Source organism: Choloepus didactylus, chromosome 6 (genome assembly GCF_015220235.1).
Source record: "Choloepus didactylus isolate mChoDid1 chromosome 6, mChoDid1.pri, whole genome shotgun sequence".
Classification (NCBI taxonomy): domain Eukaryota; kingdom Metazoa; phylum Chordata; class Mammalia; order Pilosa; family Megalonychidae; genus Choloepus; species Choloepus didactylus.
In genome coordinates this window covers 62,210,794-62,232,515 of record NC_051312.1, presented here as the reverse complement: position 1 = coordinate 62,232,515, position 21,722 = coordinate 62,210,794, and the positions used below count along the sequence as shown (strand labels likewise).

Genomic DNA, 21,722 nt, shown 5'->3' with positions numbered 1-21,722 from the left:
AGGGACTACATCCTCCCATTTTTAAAATCAACGTCTCCTTTAGAACTAAGTCAAACATATATTTAGAATTACTCCTTGCTTGGCAAAGGAGTAGAGGATAGGTAGAGGTGGGTGTCTGAAGTAAAGACAAACTAAATGAGCACTTACTACCCCCAGAAGGCAACTATTTCTGAATCTAATGTTGAGAATGGTTCCAAATCCAACAATGCTTACTCAACTTACTCACCTACATTTTGTTGATAATTTATATTAAAATCCTAAAAGCACAATATACATAAAGATTATTCTGTATATATTAAGCTCATTTGCACCTCATGACAATCATGACATAGCCAAGGACTTTACAACAGAGGAAACCGAAGCAGAGAGATTAATGGCTTAGCCAAAAAACATAGCTATTTAGTAAGTGACAGAGCTAAGGCTAGATTTTTAGACCTGATTTTTAATCTAGTTCATTCTCTACTAAATATCTTTATTTAAAAAAAAAAAAAATCCTTAGGATTGCCTTCTACCATAATTTTCTCATATCCACAGTCTTCTAAGAAGGCAGTTAATTGTTGACTGAAAGGCACTTTGATAAGCCTCTTTTGTTTTACATATATTCTACTTCATTCAATCCTTCCAAAATGTCATTTTAAAAATAATTTGCTCAAGTTTACCCAGTTAGTAATTGGTAGAACTTCAATTCCAGCCCTGATCTTTCCATTACACCAGTGCATATAAATCACCTGGGGACCTTATAAAGCAGATCCTGATTCAGTCATTCTGGGGTGGGGCCTGAGAGCCTGCATTTCTAACAAGCTCCCAGGGGATGTAAATGCTGCTGGCCCCCTGCTGCCCAAAGACTACTCTTTTGAGTGGCAAGGCTTTTTATACAGAGAAGTAGTTATCAAATTAGACTAGCTTTCAGCATGTTTCTGTTGCTCGCTTTCTGACTTCAAATCCAATCTATTTCAGCTACACTAAGCTGCTTCGCTCTCATTAAATATATTTCTTATAAGGACAGCAGTTAAAAGGGGGTATTTTTGGTCCTCATGCAAATAACTAAACAATTCTCATTTTTTGAAAGTTAGGTGCTGAAAAAGTAAATCTATTTAAAGTAACAATCGTCCAAATGTTCCTAATTAAGAGTTTCATTCAGTGCCTATATTACGGATGTTTATTTCTCCCCTATAACATGAACTATTTAAAGTAAAGAGTCATTTTATCTCATTTATCTGAATTTTTTTTAGCCATACTTTTTTCTGTCGTAGCCAAAGATTTCTCGAATGTGCTTGGATATTTCTTCCTGAGGTTCTCCTTCATCTTCAATAAAATCTTCCATCTCAGAGTCATATTCATCATCTTCTTCCTCTTCATCGTCTCGCTGCCTTTTGTAGCCAGAAGGGAAAGGGAACCTTTGAGGACCTGCCAACAGAAAAGACATTACTGTAAGAACATTTTCTCCATTTTACTATAAAATATTAAAACATTTTTAATAGGTGTCCGATTAAAAACATCCCAAGAGTTCCATGTAAAATGAAATTTTTAAGAACTCAGTAATACAGTATCCTTTAAAACCAGAGTCAGTACTCTGGCCCTCAGCATGGACTCACTACCACATCATCCCTGCTGCTTCATGGTATCCATGAAGGAATACAATTCCTGTTTATCCCAGGATTTACTACAAATGTCTGTGACATTTTCTAGCTTAATAGTTCTTTCTGGATATAAAAGACCAGTAAACTTCTTTAAAAATAAAATATATATATATATACACATACACACACACAAACTGCATCCTATGATCACTAATTTTTAATTTTGCCAAGCAGACACCAAAGGTAGCAACTACCTTCTACAATAATCTCACTAAAACATTTTTAAGTCCAAAAAAGTATGAAAGATTCTCAGCATTATGGAAACTGTTAAAGCTGAGTAAGTTTAACTTCAGGGAAAACTCACTACATTATCCTTATTTCTGTCATTTGGCAAAAAAAAAACTGATAAAAACTTGGCTAAAGTAAGACATTCATCAAAACACTGGCATCTCAGAACCACCACTTTCTAGTCCTTGATTACAGATACTTCTTCTGTTCTTCTTCCACAGTTGCTGTTGTTTTATGATTAACTCAGTTTAATGATGCGCTGCATCTCTGAACATGTTTTAGGAAGATTTTACACCATCCAAGAATCCTAAAAGAAGATACTAACTGAAGTGTATGTGGAAATTTGTATATTATGTTCATTTATCTCGGGGGGGGGGTTCCTTATCATTAAACTAAAAAAGCACACTTCCTAGCAGAAATGTAAAAAATATATACAACATTATTACATATTATATAACATATATATAATAAATATAAGGTACACATAATATGTGTACATATATCTTAAACCGCTGACAGTTCTTTGCAAATTTTGTAAATTGTTCAGTTGATTTGCTTCTAAACACAACAGATAGAACAAATATCCTAATGATCATGTCACATTTCAAAAAACACATTGATCATTCACAAAACCACAAACTGCAAACTTAGAGGTATCTTTAAATATCACAGGAAATCTGCAGAGGCATGATACAATTGCTAACCATATCCTCATAAAGAATTTTTAATGTAGTTGGTTCACTTTTGTCAGTTAAACTCGTCTCAACTGTCTTTTTGCTATAAGATTTTACAGGATAAGGCACTCTCTCTCTGTCCTCATGATCTTGCTTCCAACCCCCGAGTGTACTGTGTACATGCAAAATTAGCATCAGTATGTCCCTGCAACAAATGAAGAGTAACCGCATAAGAGAGTTCAAGTTATTGCTCTTCATTTTTTCACTAAAGAGAGAAATGAAGGGGGAAAAAAAAACACTATATCTGTATAAATTAGAATGGAGAAGATGGCAGACTGGTGAGCTGTATGTTTTAGTTACTCCTCCAGGAAAGTAGGTAAAAAGCCAGGAACTGCGTGGACTGGACACCACAGAGCAATCTGTCTTTGGGCATACTTCATACAACACTCATGAAAACGTGGAACTGCTGAGATCAGCGAAATCTGTAAGTTTTTGCGGCCAGGGGACCCGCGCCCCTCCCTGCCAGGCTCAGTCCCGGGGGAGGAGGGGCTGTCAGCTCCAGGAAGGAGAAGGGAGAATTGCAGTGGCTGCTCTCATCGGAAACTCATTCTACTGATTCAAACTCCAACCATAGATAGACTGAGGCCAGACACCAGAGACTCTGAGAGCAGCCAGCCCAGCAGAGAGGAGACGGGCATAGAAGGAAAACAACACGAGAAGCTCCAAAGTAAAAGCAGAGGATTTTTGGAGTTCTGGTGAACACAGAAAGGGGAAGGGCGGAGATCAGGCCTTGAGGCGCATATGCAAATCCCGAAGCAAGGCTGATCTCTCTGCCCAGGGCACCTTTCCTTAATGGCCCTGGTTGCTTTGTCTATTAGCATTTCAATAACCCATTAGATCTCTGAGGAGGGCCGTTTTTTTTTTTTGTTTTTTTTTTTTTTAAATCCTTTTTGCTTTTTCTAAAACAATTACTCTAAGAAGCTCAATACAGAAAGCTTCAAAGAATTGAAATTTGGGCACGTCAAGTCAAGAGCAGAACTAAGAGAGCTCTGAGACAAAAGGCAATAATCCAGTGGCTGAGAAAATTCACTAAACAACACAACTTCCCAAGAAAAGGGGGGTGTCCGCTCACAGCCACCATCCTGGTGGACAGGAAACACTCCTGCCCATCGCCAGCCCCATAGCCCAGAGCTGCCCCAGACAACCCAGTGTGACGGAAGTGCTTCAAATAACAGGCACACACCACAAAACTGGGCGTGGACATTAGCCTTCCCTGCAACCTCAGCTGAATGTCCCAGAGCTGGGAAGGGGGAGCAGTGTGAATTAACAGAGCCCCACTCAGCCATCATTTGAGCAGACTGGGAGCCTCCCAACACAGCCCAGCAGCCCAGAACTGCCCTGGGGGGACGGCACTCACCTGTGACATAGCACAGTCATCCCTCAACAGAGGACCCGGGGTGCACAGCCTGGAAGAGGGGCCCACTTGCAAGTCTCAGGAGCCATACGCCAATACCAAAGACTTGTGGCTCAGTGGCAGAGACAAACTGTGGCAGGACTGAACTGAAGGATTAGACTATTGCAGTAGCTTTAAAACTCTAGGATCATCAGGGAGATTTGATTGTTAGGGCCACCCCCCTCCCCGACTGCCCAGAAACACGCCCCACATACAGGGCAGGCAACACCAACTACACACGCAAGCTTGGGACACCTATTGGGCCCACAAGACTCACTCCCCCACTCACCAAAAAGGCTAAGCAGGGGAGATCTGGCTTGTGGAGAACAGGTGGCTCGTGGACGCCACCTGCTGGTTAGTTAGAGAAAGTGTACTCCACGAAGCTGTAGATCTGATAAATTAGAGATAAGGACTTCAACTGGTCTACAAACCCTAAAAGAACCCTATCAAGGACAGCAAATGCCACGAGGCCAAAAACAACAGAAAATTATAAAGCATATGAAAAAACCAGACGATATGGATAACCCAAGCCCAAGCACCCAAATCAAAAGACCAGAAGAGACACACCTAGAGCAGCTACTCAAAGAACTAAAGATGAACAATGAGACCCTAGTACGGGATATGAAGGAAATCAAGAAGACCCTAGAAGAGCATAAAGAAGACATTGCAAGACTAAATAAAAAATGGATGATCTTATGGAAATTAAAGAAACTGTTGACCAAATTAAAAAGATTCTGGACACTCATAGTACAAGACTAGAGGAAGTTGAACAACGAATCAGTGACCTGGAAGATGACAGAATGGAAAATGAAAGCATAAAAGAAAGAATGGGGAAAAAATTGAAAAACTCGAAATGGACCTCAGGGATATGATAGATAATATGAAACGTCCGAATATAAGACTCATTGGTGTCCCAGAAGGGGAAGAAAAGGGTAAAGGTCTAGGAAGAGTATTCAAAGAAATTGTTGGGGAAAACTTCCCAAATCTTCTAAACAACATAAATACACAAATCATAAATGCTCAGCGAACTCCAAATAGAATAAATCCAAAAAAACCCACTCCGAGACATATACTGATCACACTGTCAAACATAGAAGACAAGGAGCAAGTTCTGAAAGCAGCAAGAGAAAAGCAATTCACCACATACAAAGGAAACAGCATAAGACTAAGTAGTGACTACTCAGCAGCCACCATGGAGGCGAGAAGGCAATGGCACGATATATTTAAAATTCTGAGAGAGAGGAATTTCCAGCCAAGAATACTTTATCCAGCAAAGCTCTCCTTCAAATTTGAGGGAGAGCTTAAATTTTTCACAGACAAAGAAATGCTGAGAGAATTTGCTAACAAGAGACCTGCCCTACTGGAGATACTAAAGGGAGCCCTACAGACAGAGAAACAAAGACAGGACAGAGAGACTTGGAGAAAGGTTCAGTACTAAAGAGATTCGGTATGGGTACAATAAAGGATATTAATAGAGAGAGGGAAAAATATGGCAAACATAATCCAAAGGATAAGATGGCCGATTCAAGAAATGCCTTCACGGTTTTAACGTTGAATGTAAATGGATTAAACTCCCCAATTAAAAGATATAGATTCGCAGAATGGATCAAAAAAATGAACCATCAATATGTTGCATACAAGAGACTCATCTTAGACACAGGGACACAAAGAAATTGAAAGTGAAAGGATGGAAAAAAATATTTCATGCAAGCTACAGCCAAAAGAAAGCAGGTGTAGCAATATTAATCTCAGATAAAATAGACTTCAAATGCAGGGATGTTTTGAGAGACAAAGAAGGCCACTACATACTAATAAAAGGGGCAATTCAGCAAGAAGAAATAACAATCGTAAATGTCTATGCACCCAATCAAGGTGCCACAAAATACATGAGAGAAACATTGGCAAAACTAAAGGAAGCAATTGATGTTTCCACAATAATTGTGGGAGACTTCAACACATCACTCTCCCCTATAGATAGATCAACCAGACAGAAGACCAATAAGGAAATTGAAAACCTAAACAATCTGATAAATGAATTAGATTTAACAGACATCTACAGGACATTACATCCCAAATCACCAGGATACACATACTTTTCTAGTGCTCACGGAACTTTCTCCAGAATAGATCATATGCTGGGACATAAAACAAGCCTCAATAAATTTAAAAAGATTGAAATTATTCAAAGCACATTCTCTGACCACAATGGAATACAATTAGAAGTCAATAACCATCAGAGACTTAGAAAATTCACAAATACCTGGAGGTTAAACAACACACTCCTAAACAATCAGTGGGTTAACGAAGAAATAGCAAGAGAAATTGCTAAATATATAGAGACGAATGAAAATGAGAACACAACATACCAAAACCTATGGGATGCAGCAAAAGCAGTGCTAAGGGGGAAATTTATAGCACTAAACGCATATATTAAAAAGGAAGAAAGAGCCAAAATCAAAGAACTAATGGATCAACTGAAGAAGCTAGAAAATGAACAGCAAACCAATCCTAAACCAAGTAGAAGAAAAGAAATAACAAGGATTAAAGCAGAAATAAATGACATAGAGAACAAAAAACAATAGAAAGGATAAATATCACCAAAAGTTGGTTCTTTGAGAAGATCAACAAGATTGACAAGCCCCTAGCTAGACTGACAAAATCAAAAAGAGAGAAGACCCATATCAACAAAATAATGAATGAAAAAGGTGACATAACTGCAGATCCTGAAGAAATTAAAAAAATTATAAGAGGATATTATGAACAACTGTATGGCAACAAACTGGATAATGTAGAAGAAATGGACAATTTCCTGGAAACATATGAACAACCTAGACTGACCAGAGAAGAAATAGAAGACCTCAACCAACCCATCACAAGCAAAGAGATCCAATCAGTCATCAAAAATCTTCCCACAAATAAATGCCCAGGGCCAGATGGCTTCACAGGGGAATTCTACCAAACTTTCCAGAAAGAAATGACACCAATCTTACTCAAACTCTTTCAAAACATTGAAAAAAATGGAACACTACCTAACTCATTTTATGAAGCTAACATCAATCTAATACCAAAACCAGGCAAAGATGCTACAAAAAAGGAAAACTACCGGCCAATCTCCCTAATGAATATAGATGCAAAAATCCTCAACAAAATACTTGCAAATCGAATCCAAAGACACATTAAAAAAATCATACACCATGACCAAGTGGGGTTCATTCCAGGCATGCAAGGATGGTTCAACATCAGAAAAACAATCAATGTATTACAACACATTAAAAACTCGAAAGGGAAAAATCAATTGATCATCTCAATAGATGCTGAAAAAGCATTTGACAAAATCCAACATCCCTTTTTGATAAAAACACTTCAAAAGGTAGGAATTGAAGGAAACTTCCTCAACATGATAAAGAGCATATATGAAAAACCCACAGCCAGCATAGTACTCAATGGTGAGAGACTGAAAGCCTTCCCTCTAAGATCAGGAACAAGACAAGGATGCCCGCTGTCACCACTGTTATTCAACATTGTGCTGGAAGTGCTAGCCAGGGCAATCCGGCAAGACAAAGAAATAAAAGGCATCCAAATTGGAAAAGAAGAAGTAAAACTGTCATTGTTTGCAGATGATATGATCTTATATCTAGAAAACCCTGAGAAATCAACGATACACCTACTAGAGCTAATAAACAAATTTAGCAAAGTAGCGGGATACAAGATTAATGCACATAAGTCAGTAATGTTTCTATATGCTAGAAATGAACGAACTGAAGAGACACTCAAGAAAAAGATACCATTTTCAATAGCAACTAAAAAAATCAAGTACCTAGGAATCAACTTAACCAAAGATGTAAAAGACCTATACAAAGAAAACTACATAACTCTACTAAAAGAAATAGAAGGGGACCTTAAAAGATGGAAAAATATTCCATGTTCATGGATAGGAAGGCTAAATGTCATTAAGATGTCAATTCTACCCAAACTCATCTACAGATTCAATGCAATCCCAATCAAAATTCCAACAACCTACTTTGCAGACTTGGAAAAGCTAGTTATCAAATTTATTTGGAAAGGGAAGATGCCTCGAATTGCTAAAGACACTCTAAAAAAGAAAAACGAAGTGGGAGGACTTACACTCCCTGACTTTGAAGCTTATTATAAAGCCACAGTTGCCAAGACAGCATGGTACTGGCACAAAGATAGACATATAGATCAATGGAATCGAATTGAGAATTCAGAGATAGACCCTCAGATCTATGGCCGACTGATCTTTGATAAGGCCCCCAAAGTCACCGAACTGAGCCATAATGGTCTTTTCAACAAATGGGGCTGGGAGAGTTGGATATCCATATCCAAAAGAATGAAAGAGGACCCCTACCTCACCCCCTACACAAAAATTAACTCAAAATGGACCAAAGATCTCAATATAAAAGAAAGTACCATAAAACTCCTAGAAGATAATGTAGGAAAACATCTTCAAGACCTTGTATTAGGAGGCCACTTCCTAGACTTTACACCCAAAGCACAAGCAACAAAAGAGAAAATAGATAAATGGGAACTCCTCAAGCTTAGAAGTTTCTGCACCTCAAAGGAATTTCTCAAAAAGGTAAAGAGGCAGCCAACTCAATGGGAAAAAATTTTTGGAAACCATGTATCTGACAAAAGACTGATATCTTGCATATACAAAGAAATCCTACAACTCAATGACAATAGTACAGACAGCCCAATTATAAAATGGGCAAAAGATATGAAAAGACAGTTCTCTGAAGAGGAAATACAAATGACCAAGAAACACATGAAAAAATGTTCAGCTTCACTAGCTATTAGAGAGATGCAAATTAAGACCACAATGAGATACCATCTAACACCGGTTAGAATGGCTGCCATTAAACAAACAGGAAACTACAAATGCTGGAGGGGATGTGGAGAAATTGGAACTCTTATTCATTGTTGGTGGGACTGTATAATGGTTCAGCCACTCTGGAAGTCAGTCTGGCAGTTCCTTAGAAAACTAGATATAGAGCTACCATTCGATCCAGCGATTGCACTCCTCGGTATATACCCGGAAGATCGGAAAGCAGTGACACGAACAGATATCTGCACGCCAATGTTCATAGCAGCATTATTCACAATTGCCAAGAGATGGAAACAACCCAAATGTCCTTCAACAGATGAGTGGATAAATAAAATGTGGTATATACACACGATGGAATACTACGCGGCAGTAAGAAGGAACGATCTGGTGAAACATATGACAACATGGATGAACCTTGAAGACATAATGCTGAGCGAAATAAGCCAGGCACAAAAAGAGAAATATTATATGCTACCACTAATGTGAACTTTGAAAAATGTAAAACAAATGGTTTATAATGTAGAATGTAGGGGAACTAGCAGTAGAGAGCAATTAAGGAAGGGGGAACAATAATCCAGGAAGAACAGATAAGCTATTTAACGTTCTGGGGATGCCCAGAAATGACTATGGTCTGTTAATTTCTGATGGTTGTAGTAGGAACAAGTTCACTGAAATGTTGCTATATTATGTAACTTTCTTGGGGTAAAGTAGGAACATGTTGGAAGTTAAGCAGTTATCTTAGGTTAGTTGTCTTTTTCTTACTCCCTTGCTATGGTCTCTTTGAAATGCTCTTTTATTGTATGTTTGTTTTCTTTTTAACTTTTTTTTTCATACAGGTGATTTGAAAAAAGAAGGGAAAGTTAAAAAAAAAAAAAAAAAAAAAAAAAAAAAAAAGATTTAGTGCCCCCTTGAGGAGCCTGTGGAGAATGCAGGGGTATTCGCCTACCCCACCTCCATGGTTGCTAACATGACCACAGACATAGGGGACTGGTGGTTTGATGGGTTGAGCCCTCTACCATAAGTTTTACCCTTGGGAAGACGGTTGCTGCAAAGGAGAGGCTAGGCCTCCCTGTATTTGTGCCTAAGAGTCTCCTCCTGAATGCCTCTTTGTTGCTCAGATGTGGCCCTCTCTCTCTGGCTAAGCCAACTTGAAAGGTGAAATCACTGCCCTCCCCCCTACGTGGGATCAGACACCCAGGGAAGTGAATCTCCCTGGCAACGTGGAATATGACTCCCAGGGAGGAATGTAGACCTGGCACCGTGGGACGGAGAACATCTTCTTGACCAAAAGGGGGATGTGAAAGGAAATGAAATAAGCTTCAGTGGCAGAGAGATTCCAAAAGGAGCCGAGAGGTCACTCTGGTGGGCACTCTTATGCACACTTTAGACAACCCTTTTTAGGTTCTAAAGAATTGGGGTAGCTGGTGGTGGATACCTGAAACTATCAAACTACAACCCAGAACCCATGAATCTCGAAGACAGTTGTATAAAAATGTAGCTTATGAGGGGTGACAATGGGATTGGGAAAGCCATAAGGACCAAACACCACTTTGTCTAGTTTATGGATGGATGTGTAGAAAAGTAGGGGAAGGAAACAAACAGACAAAGGTACCCAGTGTTCTTTTTTACTTCAATTGCTCTTTTTCACTCTAATTATTATTCTTGTTATTTTTGTGTGTGTGCTAATGAAGGTGTCAGGGATTGATTTAGGTGATGAATGTACAACTATGTAATGGTACTGTAAACAATCGAAAGTACAATTTGTTTTGTATGACTGCGTGGTATGTGAATATATCTCAATAAAATGATGATTTAAAAAAAAAAAAAAAAAAGAAAAGAATAAAGGAAAAACACTGATTAGAAAAAAAAAAAAAAAAAAAAAAAAAAAAAAAAAAAAAAAAAAAAAAATAAAAGAAATAGAAGGGGACCTTAAAAGATGGAAAAATATTCCATGTTCATGGATAGGAAGGCTAAATGTCATTAAGATGTCAATTCTACCCAAACTCATCTACAGATTCAATGCAATCCCAATCAAAATTCCAACAACCTACTTTGCAGACTTGGAAAAGCTAGTTATCAAATTTATTTGGAAAGGGAAGATGCCTCGAATTGCTAAAGACACTCTAAAAAAGAAAAACGAAGTGGGAGGACTTACACTCCCTGACTTTGAAGCTTATTATAAAGCCACAGTTGCCAAGACAGCATGGTACTGGCACAAAGATAGACATATAGATCAATGGAATCGAATTGAGAATTCAGAGATAGACCCTCAGATCTATGGCCGACTGATCTTTGATAAGGCCCCCAAAGTCACCGAACTGAGCCATAATGGTCTTTTCAACAAATGGGGCTGGGAGAGTTGGATATCCATATCCAAAAGAATGAAAGAGGACCCCTACCTCACCCCCTACACAAAAATTAACTCAAAATGGACCAAAGATCTCAATATAAAAGAAAGTACCATAAAACTCCTAGAAGATAATGTAGGAAAACATCTTCAAGACCTTGTATTAGGAGGCCACTTCCTAGACTTTACACCCAAAGCACAAGCAACAAAAGAGAAAATAGATAAATGGGAACTCCTCAAGCTTAGAAGTTTCTGCACCTCAAAGGAATTTCTCAACAAGGTAAAGAGGCAGCCAACTCAATGGGAAAAAATTTTTGGAAACCATGTATCTGACAAAAGACTGATATCTTGCATATACAAAGAAATCCTACAACTCAATGACAATAGTACAGACAGCCCAATTATAAAATGGGCAAAAGATATGAAAAGACAGTTCTCTGAAGAGGAAATACAAATGACCAAGAAACACATGAAAAAATGTTCAGCTTCACTAGCTATTAGAGAGATGCAAATTAAGACCACAATGAGATACCATCTAACACCGGTTAGAATGGCTGCCATTAAACAAACAGGAAACTACAAATGCTGGAGGGGATGTGGAGAAATTGGAACTCTTATTCATTGTTGATGGGACTGTATAATGGTTCAGCCACTCTGGAAGTCAGTCTGGCAGTTCCTTAGAAAACTAGATATAGAGCTACCATTCGATCCAGCGATTGCACTCCTCGGTATATACCCGGAAGATCGGAAAGCAGTGACACGAACAGATATCTGCACGCCAATGTTCATAGCAGCATTATTCACAATTGCCAAGAGATGGAAACAACCCAAATGTCCTTCAACAAATGAGTGGATAAATAAAATGTGGTATATACACACGATGGAATACTACGTGGCAGTAAGAAGGAACGATCTGGTGAAACATATGACAACATGGATGAACCTTGAAGACATAATGCTGAGCGAAATAAGCCAGGCACAAAAAGAGAAATATTATATGCTACCACTAATGTGAACTTTGAAAAATGTAAAACAAATGGTTTATAATGTAGAATGTAGGGGAACTAGCAGTAGAGAGCAATTAAGGAAGGGGGAACAATAATCCAGGAAGAACAGATAAGCTATTTAACGTTCTGGGGATGCCCAGAAATGACTATGGTCTGTTAATTTCTGATGGTTGTAGTAGGAACAAGTTCACTGAAATGTTGCTATATTATGTAACTTTCTTGGGGTAAAGTAGGAACATGTTGGAAGTTAAGCAGTTATCTTAGGTTAGTTGTCTTTTTCTTACTCCCTTGCTATGGTCTCTTTGAAATGCTCTTTTATTGTATGTTTGTTTTCTTTTTAACTTTTTTTTTCATACAGGTGATTTGAAAAAAGAAGGGAAAGTTAAAAAAAAAAAAGAAAAAAGACAAACAAGGGAAAAAAAAAAAAAAAAAAAATGTTGTAGTGCCCCCTTGAGGAGCCTGTGGAGAATGCAGGGGTATTCGCCTACCCCACCTCCATGGTTGCTAACATGACCACAGACATAGGGGACTGGTGGTTTGATGGGTTGAGCCCTCTACCATAAGTTTTACCCTTGGGAAGACGGTTGCTGCAAAGGAGAGGCTAGGCCTCCCTGTATTTGTGCCTAAGAGTCTCCTCCTGAATGCCTCTTTGTTGCTCAGATGTGGCCCTCTCTCTCTGGCTAAGCCAACTTGAAAGGTGAAATCACTGCCCTCCCCCCTACGTGGGATCAGACACCCAGGGAAGTGAATCTCCCTGGCAACGTGGAATATGACTCCCAGGGAGGAATGTAGACCTGGCACCGTGGGACGGAGAACATCTTCTTGACCAAAAGGGGGATGTGAAAGGAAATGAAATAAGCTTCAGTGGCAGAGAGATTCCAAAAGAAGCCGAGAGGTCACTCTGGTGGGCACTCTTATGCACACTTTAGACAACCCTTTTTAGGTTCTAAAGAATTGGGGTAGCTGGTGGTGGATACCTGAAACTATCAAACTACAACCCAGAACCCATGAATCTCGAAGACAGTTGTATAAAAATGTAGCTTATGAGGGGTGACAATGGGATTGGGAAAGCCATAAGGACCAAACACCACTTTGTCTAGTTTATGGATGGATGTGTAGAAAAGTAGGGGAAGGAAACAAACAGACAAAGGTACCCAGTGTTCTTTTTTACTTCAATTGCTCTTTTTCACTCTAATTATTATTCTTGTTATTTTTGTGTGTGTGCTAATGAAGGTGTCAGGGATTGATTTAGGTGATGAATGTACAACTATGTAATGGTACTGTAAACAATCGAAAGTACAATTTGTTTTGTATGACTGCGAGGTATGTGAATCTATCTCAATAAAATGATGATTAAAAAAAAAAAAAAAATTAGAATGGATAGCGATACATCTTTGAAATAATGAAAACATAGAGCACTGGGCAGAATTCTGATGTCCGACTAGGATGGTAGTAGACTAGCTATAGCACTGACATTAAAATTCTGCTTCTGTAAGAAAATGAAAAGGGAGGTCAGTAATTACTATTTTCTCCTCATAAGAGTAACTGACCCTTCACTAATTAAAACACTAAACTAAATGAGCTTTACAAAACTATTTCAAGTATTCTTTATAACAGTGAAAATGTGAGAACAATGTTAGAGTGAATGAAAATTCCTTTGTGAAAAAGGCAAGAGTACTAAATCAAACCATAAAATTCAACACATTTCTTTATATAATATGAACAGAAAGAGTATCCATAAAAAGTTAGAAAAATTAAGATAAATTATATATTAGTACACTTTCCCAACCACATTTTATATAAAAATTTAGAATAGTGTACTGTTATTTCAATCTATACAATAAAAATGCCTGAACTTGGCAGACAGCTTCTATCTCTGCATGTATTTTCTCAGTAGAAGGTTTATTGGTTGTAGTCACTCTTTAAAAGTTTTATTTTAATTGTTAACCTTACTGAATTATCAGTAAACCCAGCTTATTGGGACCCACTGTGGTTCCATTCTCAGTTTCTCTATTGCAGTTTGTAGTTTCTCAAAGGCTTTGTCTAGATTGTTGTTCATGATGATCAAATCAAAACAGTGGTTTTATGCTCTCCGGATCCCTGCATGTTCATGAGCTGTTTTCTTCAAGTCAGAGTCCGTCAAAAGCTTGGTAGTGATTCTAGCATCCACCACAGCTTTGTGCATGGCACTTAATGTCTCTAGTTCTGGGTCAGCAATAAATACAATACAGGGCATGAAATCTGCTGTCTTCAACACTTTCAGTGCTTGTGGGATGACAAAATACAAGTTCTTCTAGTTTGGACAACTTCAAGAATAGAATCTGTCTTGATTCCATAGAGATTTCCTTCATATTTTCCATGTTCCAAATACTTTCCAGCTTTAAAATCTGCTTCCATTTTAGATTGTGACACAAATATATATGCCTGCCCATCTTTTTCATCTCCTCTTGGTTTCCATGAAGTAAATGGCACTGTAATTCCAAATCTAGTGGGATTCAATACGATTAACCCATTTTTCAAGCTTCTTTGGCCCACACCTGGGGCTCCTATCAGTACTAACATGTTTCTCTGGAACAGGGGCACTTTGGCTACCTCTTCATATATCGGGCAATTACCAGATCATTATTTTCAACCTTGAATGCTTGGTAAAATTTTTAGGGTGATACTTCCACTAATGTTTCAGTAACTTGTGTAACTCACTTGGATTCATGACAATCAAATTCTGCATTTCTGGTGGTGAGATACATCTTTTTTTTTTTTTTTTTTTTTTTTTTTGCTACTTATTGTTCCACAAAAAAGTCCTGAATTTTCCCAGTCTCTTCTAACAAATGCCTTTCTCTTCTCTTCCAGGAACTGACTTGGAATGAAACCAGCACTTCCTCCCTCTGCCACCAATTTGGATCTTCTCTGTTTAAAATTCGAAGAATTTCTCCTTTTGAAAACTTCAGTCCTGCTTCTTTGCAGGCTATCAGGTTATCATAGTATGGATTATAATCAAAATGACATTTTACAAATACCTGTTGAGGAATAATGGTATCTCTATAGCGTGGTAAAATTTTTAGGGTGATACTTCCACTAATGTTTCAGTAACTCTTGTAACTCCTTTGGATTGTTTCCAATCTCATGGCCATTGACTTCTTTAATGGTATCTTCCTCATGAAGGAGACCTCGTTGATCTATCATTCCTCCATGAAGGATTCGGGCAATTACCAGATCATTATTTTCAACCTTGAATGTTATGCCCAATGACTCCCCAGCTCTTTTGTGAATACCAAGAATATGAATAGCATCTACTGGTAATAACTGATTATTGATAGAATTATTAATTTTTGGGCTTGATGGAGGTGAATCATAACACTTTGATGCCACAATATCATGGGCCTCCAAGAGTGACTAGAAGTGAGGCTCTTTGAGTATACCAACCAGTTCTGCCACATTTTCACCCACATTTATTAAAGCAGTGATGTCTTCAAGAATTTCATTGACTAATTCCAAACTATTGTCACTGACAGCTTCTAGTTTTGAATCTTCTAGCCTCTCATGAGCCTGAAGGTTTTTTCACATGAAGCTCACACACTGATTCAATGGTAGGAAATAATCTCACTTAGCAAGTGATTTCACAATAGGATTCTCCATAATCCCCTTGAGGAAAATTAGATCTATTTCTTCTGCTCCTGTAGATGAGGGCAGCTCCATAAGGTTATCCAACACGTGCTGCATTGCGGCTTGCACCTTGGCCGCCTCTGTGCCACCACTCCCCTACGCCCACCGCTGCTCTTCTCCCTCAGCTGCAGGTGCAGACTAGCAGCCCCATCTACAAATTTCTGGCTTGTAGTTGGGAATTGGAAACGAGTGCCTCCACCCCGCAACTTGCTTCCCACTTCACCCTGGCTTGGGTCGCTGTCGCGCCACCGCCACTGCATAGCCAGCCTCCACAGTTGTTTTTAACATGCATGGCTTGTCTCCCCAACTCAGGGTTTCTCAACCTCAATACTACTGACCTTTTGTACAGGATCAATTCTTTGTTGTGGAGACTGTTCTATGTGTACTGTAGAATATTTAGCAGCATCCCTGGCATCTACCCACTAGATGCCAGTAGCATCCCCTGCCCCCAGCTGTGGCAAACAAAAATGTATCCAGACATTTCCAAATGTCCCCTGGAGAGCAAAACCACCCCTAGTTGAGAACATTAGTCTAGATGAATTAGGAAGTTTAAAGAAAGGAAACTTATCTTTCGTTTATATTTAGATTCTCTATGGTACCTAACAAGTGCTTTAAACAAATGCCTATTAGCAGGAAGCAACCATGACCTAGCAACTAGCAGGTGCCACCAATGCTGTATCTTTGGACATTACGGATTCCTAAAGGACCAGTAGGTAGGGCCTTGATGCAAAAACACAAGGACATAAGAAGCAAAAACACAAGGACAGTCTACAACAGTTCATGGCACACAGTGAGTGCTTAATAAATATTTGCTGAATAAATGATGTACCAAAGTGCTTTAAGCTAGCACAATTAAACTCTGATCCTGAAGACAGGTCTCACTAGGCCTCATGAAAAAATAAAGTTTAATCCATCCATTGAACTACATAACACCTGTGCTCTCACCCTATCTCACGAATCACACAGTTAAGTTTATTGCACTTGGGGACACTACTGGAGTAACACAGAGGGCCCTAGATAAGTCTCTTTGTAAAGAATTTTCCAAGTCATAATCACTGAAGAAACCATCTGGCACAAGGTAGACAAAACATTAGGATTCTATCAGCAATAGAGTACATTAAAGAACACACGGAAGGGTTCTCAGGATCTCTGGAACAAACACACTCTCCAATTTCCTAGTGACAAACAAATACTCTCAGGGTAAGGGGCAATCTTACCTTGGGCAGATGTGTAGTTAGATAGGGAAGGCTTCATTCCATTCATCTGTCCATTGCTGGACCGGCTAATGATATTCTTGGAAGAAATTGTTTCTGCCACAACAGTGCACTTGGGTTTTAAGGGGGGACCTGAGCTACTAACTGTTCGCCCAGGTGCCAAGCTGCTCACTGGTCTTCCAGGGCCTGAACTACTAACAGTCCGTCCAGCTGGAACCAAGCCACTTACTGATCTCCCAGGGCCACTGACTAATCGCCCCGGGGGGCCTGAACCACTAACTGTTTGCCGAAGGTCATGTGGACTGCTCACAGGTCGCCCAGGGCCACCAGAGCGGCCTGCAGGTCTCCCAGAACCACCCAAGCCACTGATGGGCCGCCCAGGGCCACTTGAGTTGCTTGCCGGTCGTCCAGGGCCACTTGGACCACTGACTGTCCGCCCAGAGGGATATGAGTCACTGGCTGGCTTCTTGGTCCCACTGACTGATCTCTCAGATCCTGAGCTGGAGCTGCCATTCTGACGCCTAGGCACAGGGCCAGAATTAACTGTGGGCCGAGCTGTCCCTGTGCTGGGCCGCCCAGGGGCTGAGTTGGAGCTGCTGTCTGGCTGCCTGACACCTAGACTCTTAGCCTTATTGTGTGGAGTGACCAACGGCCCAGGCCTGGAATGGCTAGGATGAGAAAGAGGAGATTTTTTGGCTTTATGCTCAGTAACAGATTTCTGAGTCCCACTGGCAGAAGTCTTTGGGACACTTGGTGAATAGGTGCTGGAGTGGGGCTTCCCTGCCCCATTGAAAACAGGTCTGTCACGGCCCTCACGAAGTGAGGGTTGGGAGCAATTGCCAGATCCTGCCTTGGTCCTCTCTCCTGGCATGGATTTGGATGATGACAAACCTAAGGGTTTTTCACTGGCTATGTTGGGTCTGGATTTCTTCTCAGCACAAGGAAGGGGAGTTCCCTTGGAAGGATGCTTGTCCCCAGAACCTTTGCTAAGTTTTGTGCCCACAGTTTCTTTTTGAGAGGGTGCCTTTTTGGACACAGTTGGAGGTAGTCTTACATCTGTCTCAGGTTTCTTTTTCCTATGCTTTCGTTCAAGGAACTCTCGCTCCCTAAGTTCTTCCGCAGTCATAGGCCGCTCTTCTTTTTTCTTCACTATCTTTATCTCCACTGGCTCATACTGCTTTTTCTCAGCCAGCCTGAGTAGATCAGTGAAGTTCATGGGTGGTGGGGCACTTTTAAGGGAGACCTTTGGTTTGCTTTCAACTTTGGGAGGTTCTTGTTCTTCCTCATACTCCTGCTCTGATTCCTCTTGATTGTATTCTAAGAATTCATCCTCTTCTTCCATGTCATACTCTTGGTCTGTTCCCTGGCTGGTGTGGCTTTCCATTGCCTGCCTCTTCTTTGACTTTTCCTCAACAGGAATCCCATCGTAACCATGGAAATTATCCTTTGTCCTCTTAGCCATAGCTCTTGCTTTCTTGTCATGTTTTAGCTCAATTCGCTTTTTCACTAGTTCTTCTTTTCTCCTTTTCTCCTCTAAGGCTAAAAGGGACAAAACAAAAACATGTTATTATTTCAAGGTCTCAATATGCCAAGATGCTTGTATGCACATCTGAAATCAGTAGGTGGCCAAAACACAAGTGATGCTCAAATTACAGTCTGAAGACATCTAGGAATCAAAATAAGGAAGTAATTTTAAACAAGTATCAATTGAGTCATCTTTACATGCGTGGGTCACATATGGGTTTTTCTAAATGACTAAGCAAGTGGAAGGCTTGGTTTTCAGCTTTAAATATAGAAAACTGTTAATACCAAACAAATATACTAATTAAGGGGATATTACTATCCACTTAACAGTTGTTCTTAATTATGAATCAATGAATATGTAAACTTATTAAATCAATTTCCTTGTTATTTGCAGGAAGTAAAACTACTTCTTGAGCTTAATGGTTTTCAGAAAGTGTCCCTATTTTATTCTTTTAGATAGCACTCTCAATAATAAAAAAGTTAAAATACAAAATAGGAAAAAGCAGACCTAGAACCAAGGTCAAAGAATGGCATTCTTATTGGGTACTCTCTATGGTCAATGAGAAGATATTCTCACTGTCCCCAAGAACCTTTTAATTTAAGAGGGAATAAAAGATACTTCCATGGTAATTATCAACATAAGAACACATATAAGCCATAAATACAGTTGACCTAGACACCCACAAGGCAAATCCATTAGCCTTTTATGTTTTCAAATATCCACTTGTCCACTTGTTCAGTACAAGCTAGATGTGAATGTAGAAAACTTTAAAATTGAGAATAAAAATGTAGATACATACTTTTCTTCCTCAGCTCCTCTTCTTTCCTTCTGAGAAACGCCTGTACTGCAGCTGACTGGACACCCTTAACTTTTGGGTCTTTTTTGGGAGGCCCCACTGCCAAACTGTACCTTTTCTAAAAATAAAAATAGTAACAGTTATAAGCATTCAACTTACAAGTATATTGCCTATTAGGTGTAAGGCACTGCCAAGCACTAACAGGTTTAAATGTTGACTAAAAATCCTGTTCTGAATAATGAAGAGATTATATAGCCCACATTAAAACTTAACTATAAAATTTCAGGCTAAATATGACTATGCATGGCTATTTTTAGGCGCAGAGTTTCTCTGTAATATCCCAAATAATGCATAAATGAACAGTTCAAAAAGCCATTGTCTTCAGGCTATTTTCCACAAAGGCACCTGGACTGAGTGACTAAAAGATAACCGCTAAAAGACTAAAAGAGAATGGATTATTTGAGGACTGTATGCTTTAAAATTCTGGTAAAAAAAATTAGTTTTCCTCAGACACCACAGAACTAAACATTTCAAGGTCCATCTTTTCAAATAAAATAAACAAGCATTTTATCTCCTAACTACCGCATTCCAGATGATTTTTTAGTAGGGACTCACAGCTATGTACATAATTTTGTTCAGAACACTGAAGCATCAAGATTTAAGTTTGACCACAGGCAACCCTAAGCTACAAAGCATTTTAAAGAAACTATTACTATCTATATAGCAAGAAGAGTCCAATTCTCTTTAGCCTTTAACTGTAACTCTTCTGTAGATTAAATATTAATTTGCCACACAAACTCTCTTTTAGACAGGTTTCTATATCACCCAAAAAAGTGCTAACTTAACCCTGGCATAGATGGATTTCTCTGGGCTTCACTTTTTATGTAACTGCATTGGGAAATGACTAAAGCTAGAATAATCTTAATTTGAACTACGAAAGGAAAAATATTTCCATTTTATAAGAACCTATCACTAGAGAAGTACAGTAAACACAGAGCTAATAACTCTGACCAGGGATGATTCATCTCTAGGACCATTCCACATTAAATTTATAGGTCAGGAAATAAGATTTTTAGATTTAGAGTTTTAAAATGTCCTCCCTCTTTCATCTGGTTAGACAGATGTCATTCCTATCCACTGAAGCTATTGCTATGCTAAGAATACTACAAAACACTATCCTCAGAGAACAAACTGAGTTACTAAGGAACCAAAAAAAGTAATTCTCAAAATGTATATGAAATTCCTAGAAGAAAGCCAAAGGACCCATGCTCACTATATGGCTGCATCGTGAAACAGGCTGGGAAGTTTCCAACTAAGTTAATCTACTAACGAAGCAGTTTGCCAAGGAAGCAGGCCATAACCCAACCTGAAAATCCTGCTTGATAGCAATGCTGAGATCTGACACGGTCCTGATGGAGAGAAATCCCCAAAGAGAGCATCCAGATTCCTCTCCCTGTCACTGTGGCTTCTGGGTCACAACAAGATCCTTTAATTAGCCCATGTCCTTGTAAATTTAATTGTAGACTCTTTCCATAGTGGATTAGGGCCCAATATTTGAAAAAGAAAAAAGGAGAGGGAAAGGGAGGCTGAGGAGAAAGAGAAGCAGTATTGCCTCGTTTTATAAGAAAAGAACCTCAAATGCAGGTCTTATTCACAAGAAGCTCACATTTTCACTGTGAAAGGGCCACCATGAATATGATTCAAGCTGCCTAAAACATTCGCAGACTCATAAGCAGAGGCACATACTCACTCCACCCCATCTCATTAGGTAGATTTCAAAAGAGAAGAAGGGTAGATTTTCATCACCAAGACAACATTTTCTTCTCACTCAGTCCACCCCATCTCATTAGGCAGATTTGAAGAGAAGAAGGGTAGATTTTCATCACCAAGACAAGATTTTCCTCTCCCTGCCAACTATGTAGTTCACAGATTCATCTGCCAAATCAACTCTTATAAAGGGTTTGACCCAAAAAAGTACCAATATTATGTTAGTGTTAATTATTTAAAACAGCACTGATTTGTTGTCTAGCTATTACAGCACTGATCACTAATCTAACCTGATTTCAGGATAGACACTTTCATCCTATCCTGGTACTCCAAGAGATAGATAATGGGATATAACTAGCAGAAAAGCTACCCTTGATTGATATAGGCACCTAAAAGGGAAAACAACAGTGTCAATGGGATATATTTTAATACCATATTCACATACCATTTTCATGATTTTCGTCTTTTTAGTATTCTGCCTGTACTATTATTTACTAGTTAAAATATTTAACAAAAGGAGCTTAGACATAACACCATGACCTATTACAGTTTTACCTCAAAC

The 21,722-nt window shown here is 39.1% G+C and overlaps 1 protein-coding gene, 1 long non-coding RNA gene and 1 pseudogene across 2 annotated transcripts in view; 1 reads left to right on the top strand and 2 right to left on the bottom strand.

Moving 5' to 3' along the window:
* Positions 1–21,722, bottom strand: part of SPTY2D1 (SPT2 chromatin protein domain containing 1) — a 42,978-nt gene that overhangs the window by 1,732 nt on the left and 19,524 nt on the right. The window contains exons 2-4 of the mRNA XM_037839263.1: positions 19,397–19,511; positions 17,076–18,611; positions 1,239–1,407 (exon numbers count right to left, since the gene is read on the bottom strand). Of these exons, the coding sequence (XP_037695191.1) occupies positions 1,239–1,407; positions 17,076–18,611; positions 19,397–19,511 (1,820 nt within the window). The remainder of the gene's footprint in view (positions 1–1,238; positions 1,408–17,075; positions 18,612–19,396; positions 19,512–21,722) is intronic.
* On the top strand, positions 997–20,061 carry LOC119536470. The gene is made up of 3 exons (XR_005217402.1): positions 997–1,430; positions 2,090–2,199; positions 15,046–20,061. It is a non-coding gene; the product is annotated as an uncharacterized LOC119536470 (long non-coding RNA).
* Positions 14,034–15,936, bottom strand: LOC119536468 (annotated as a pseudogene).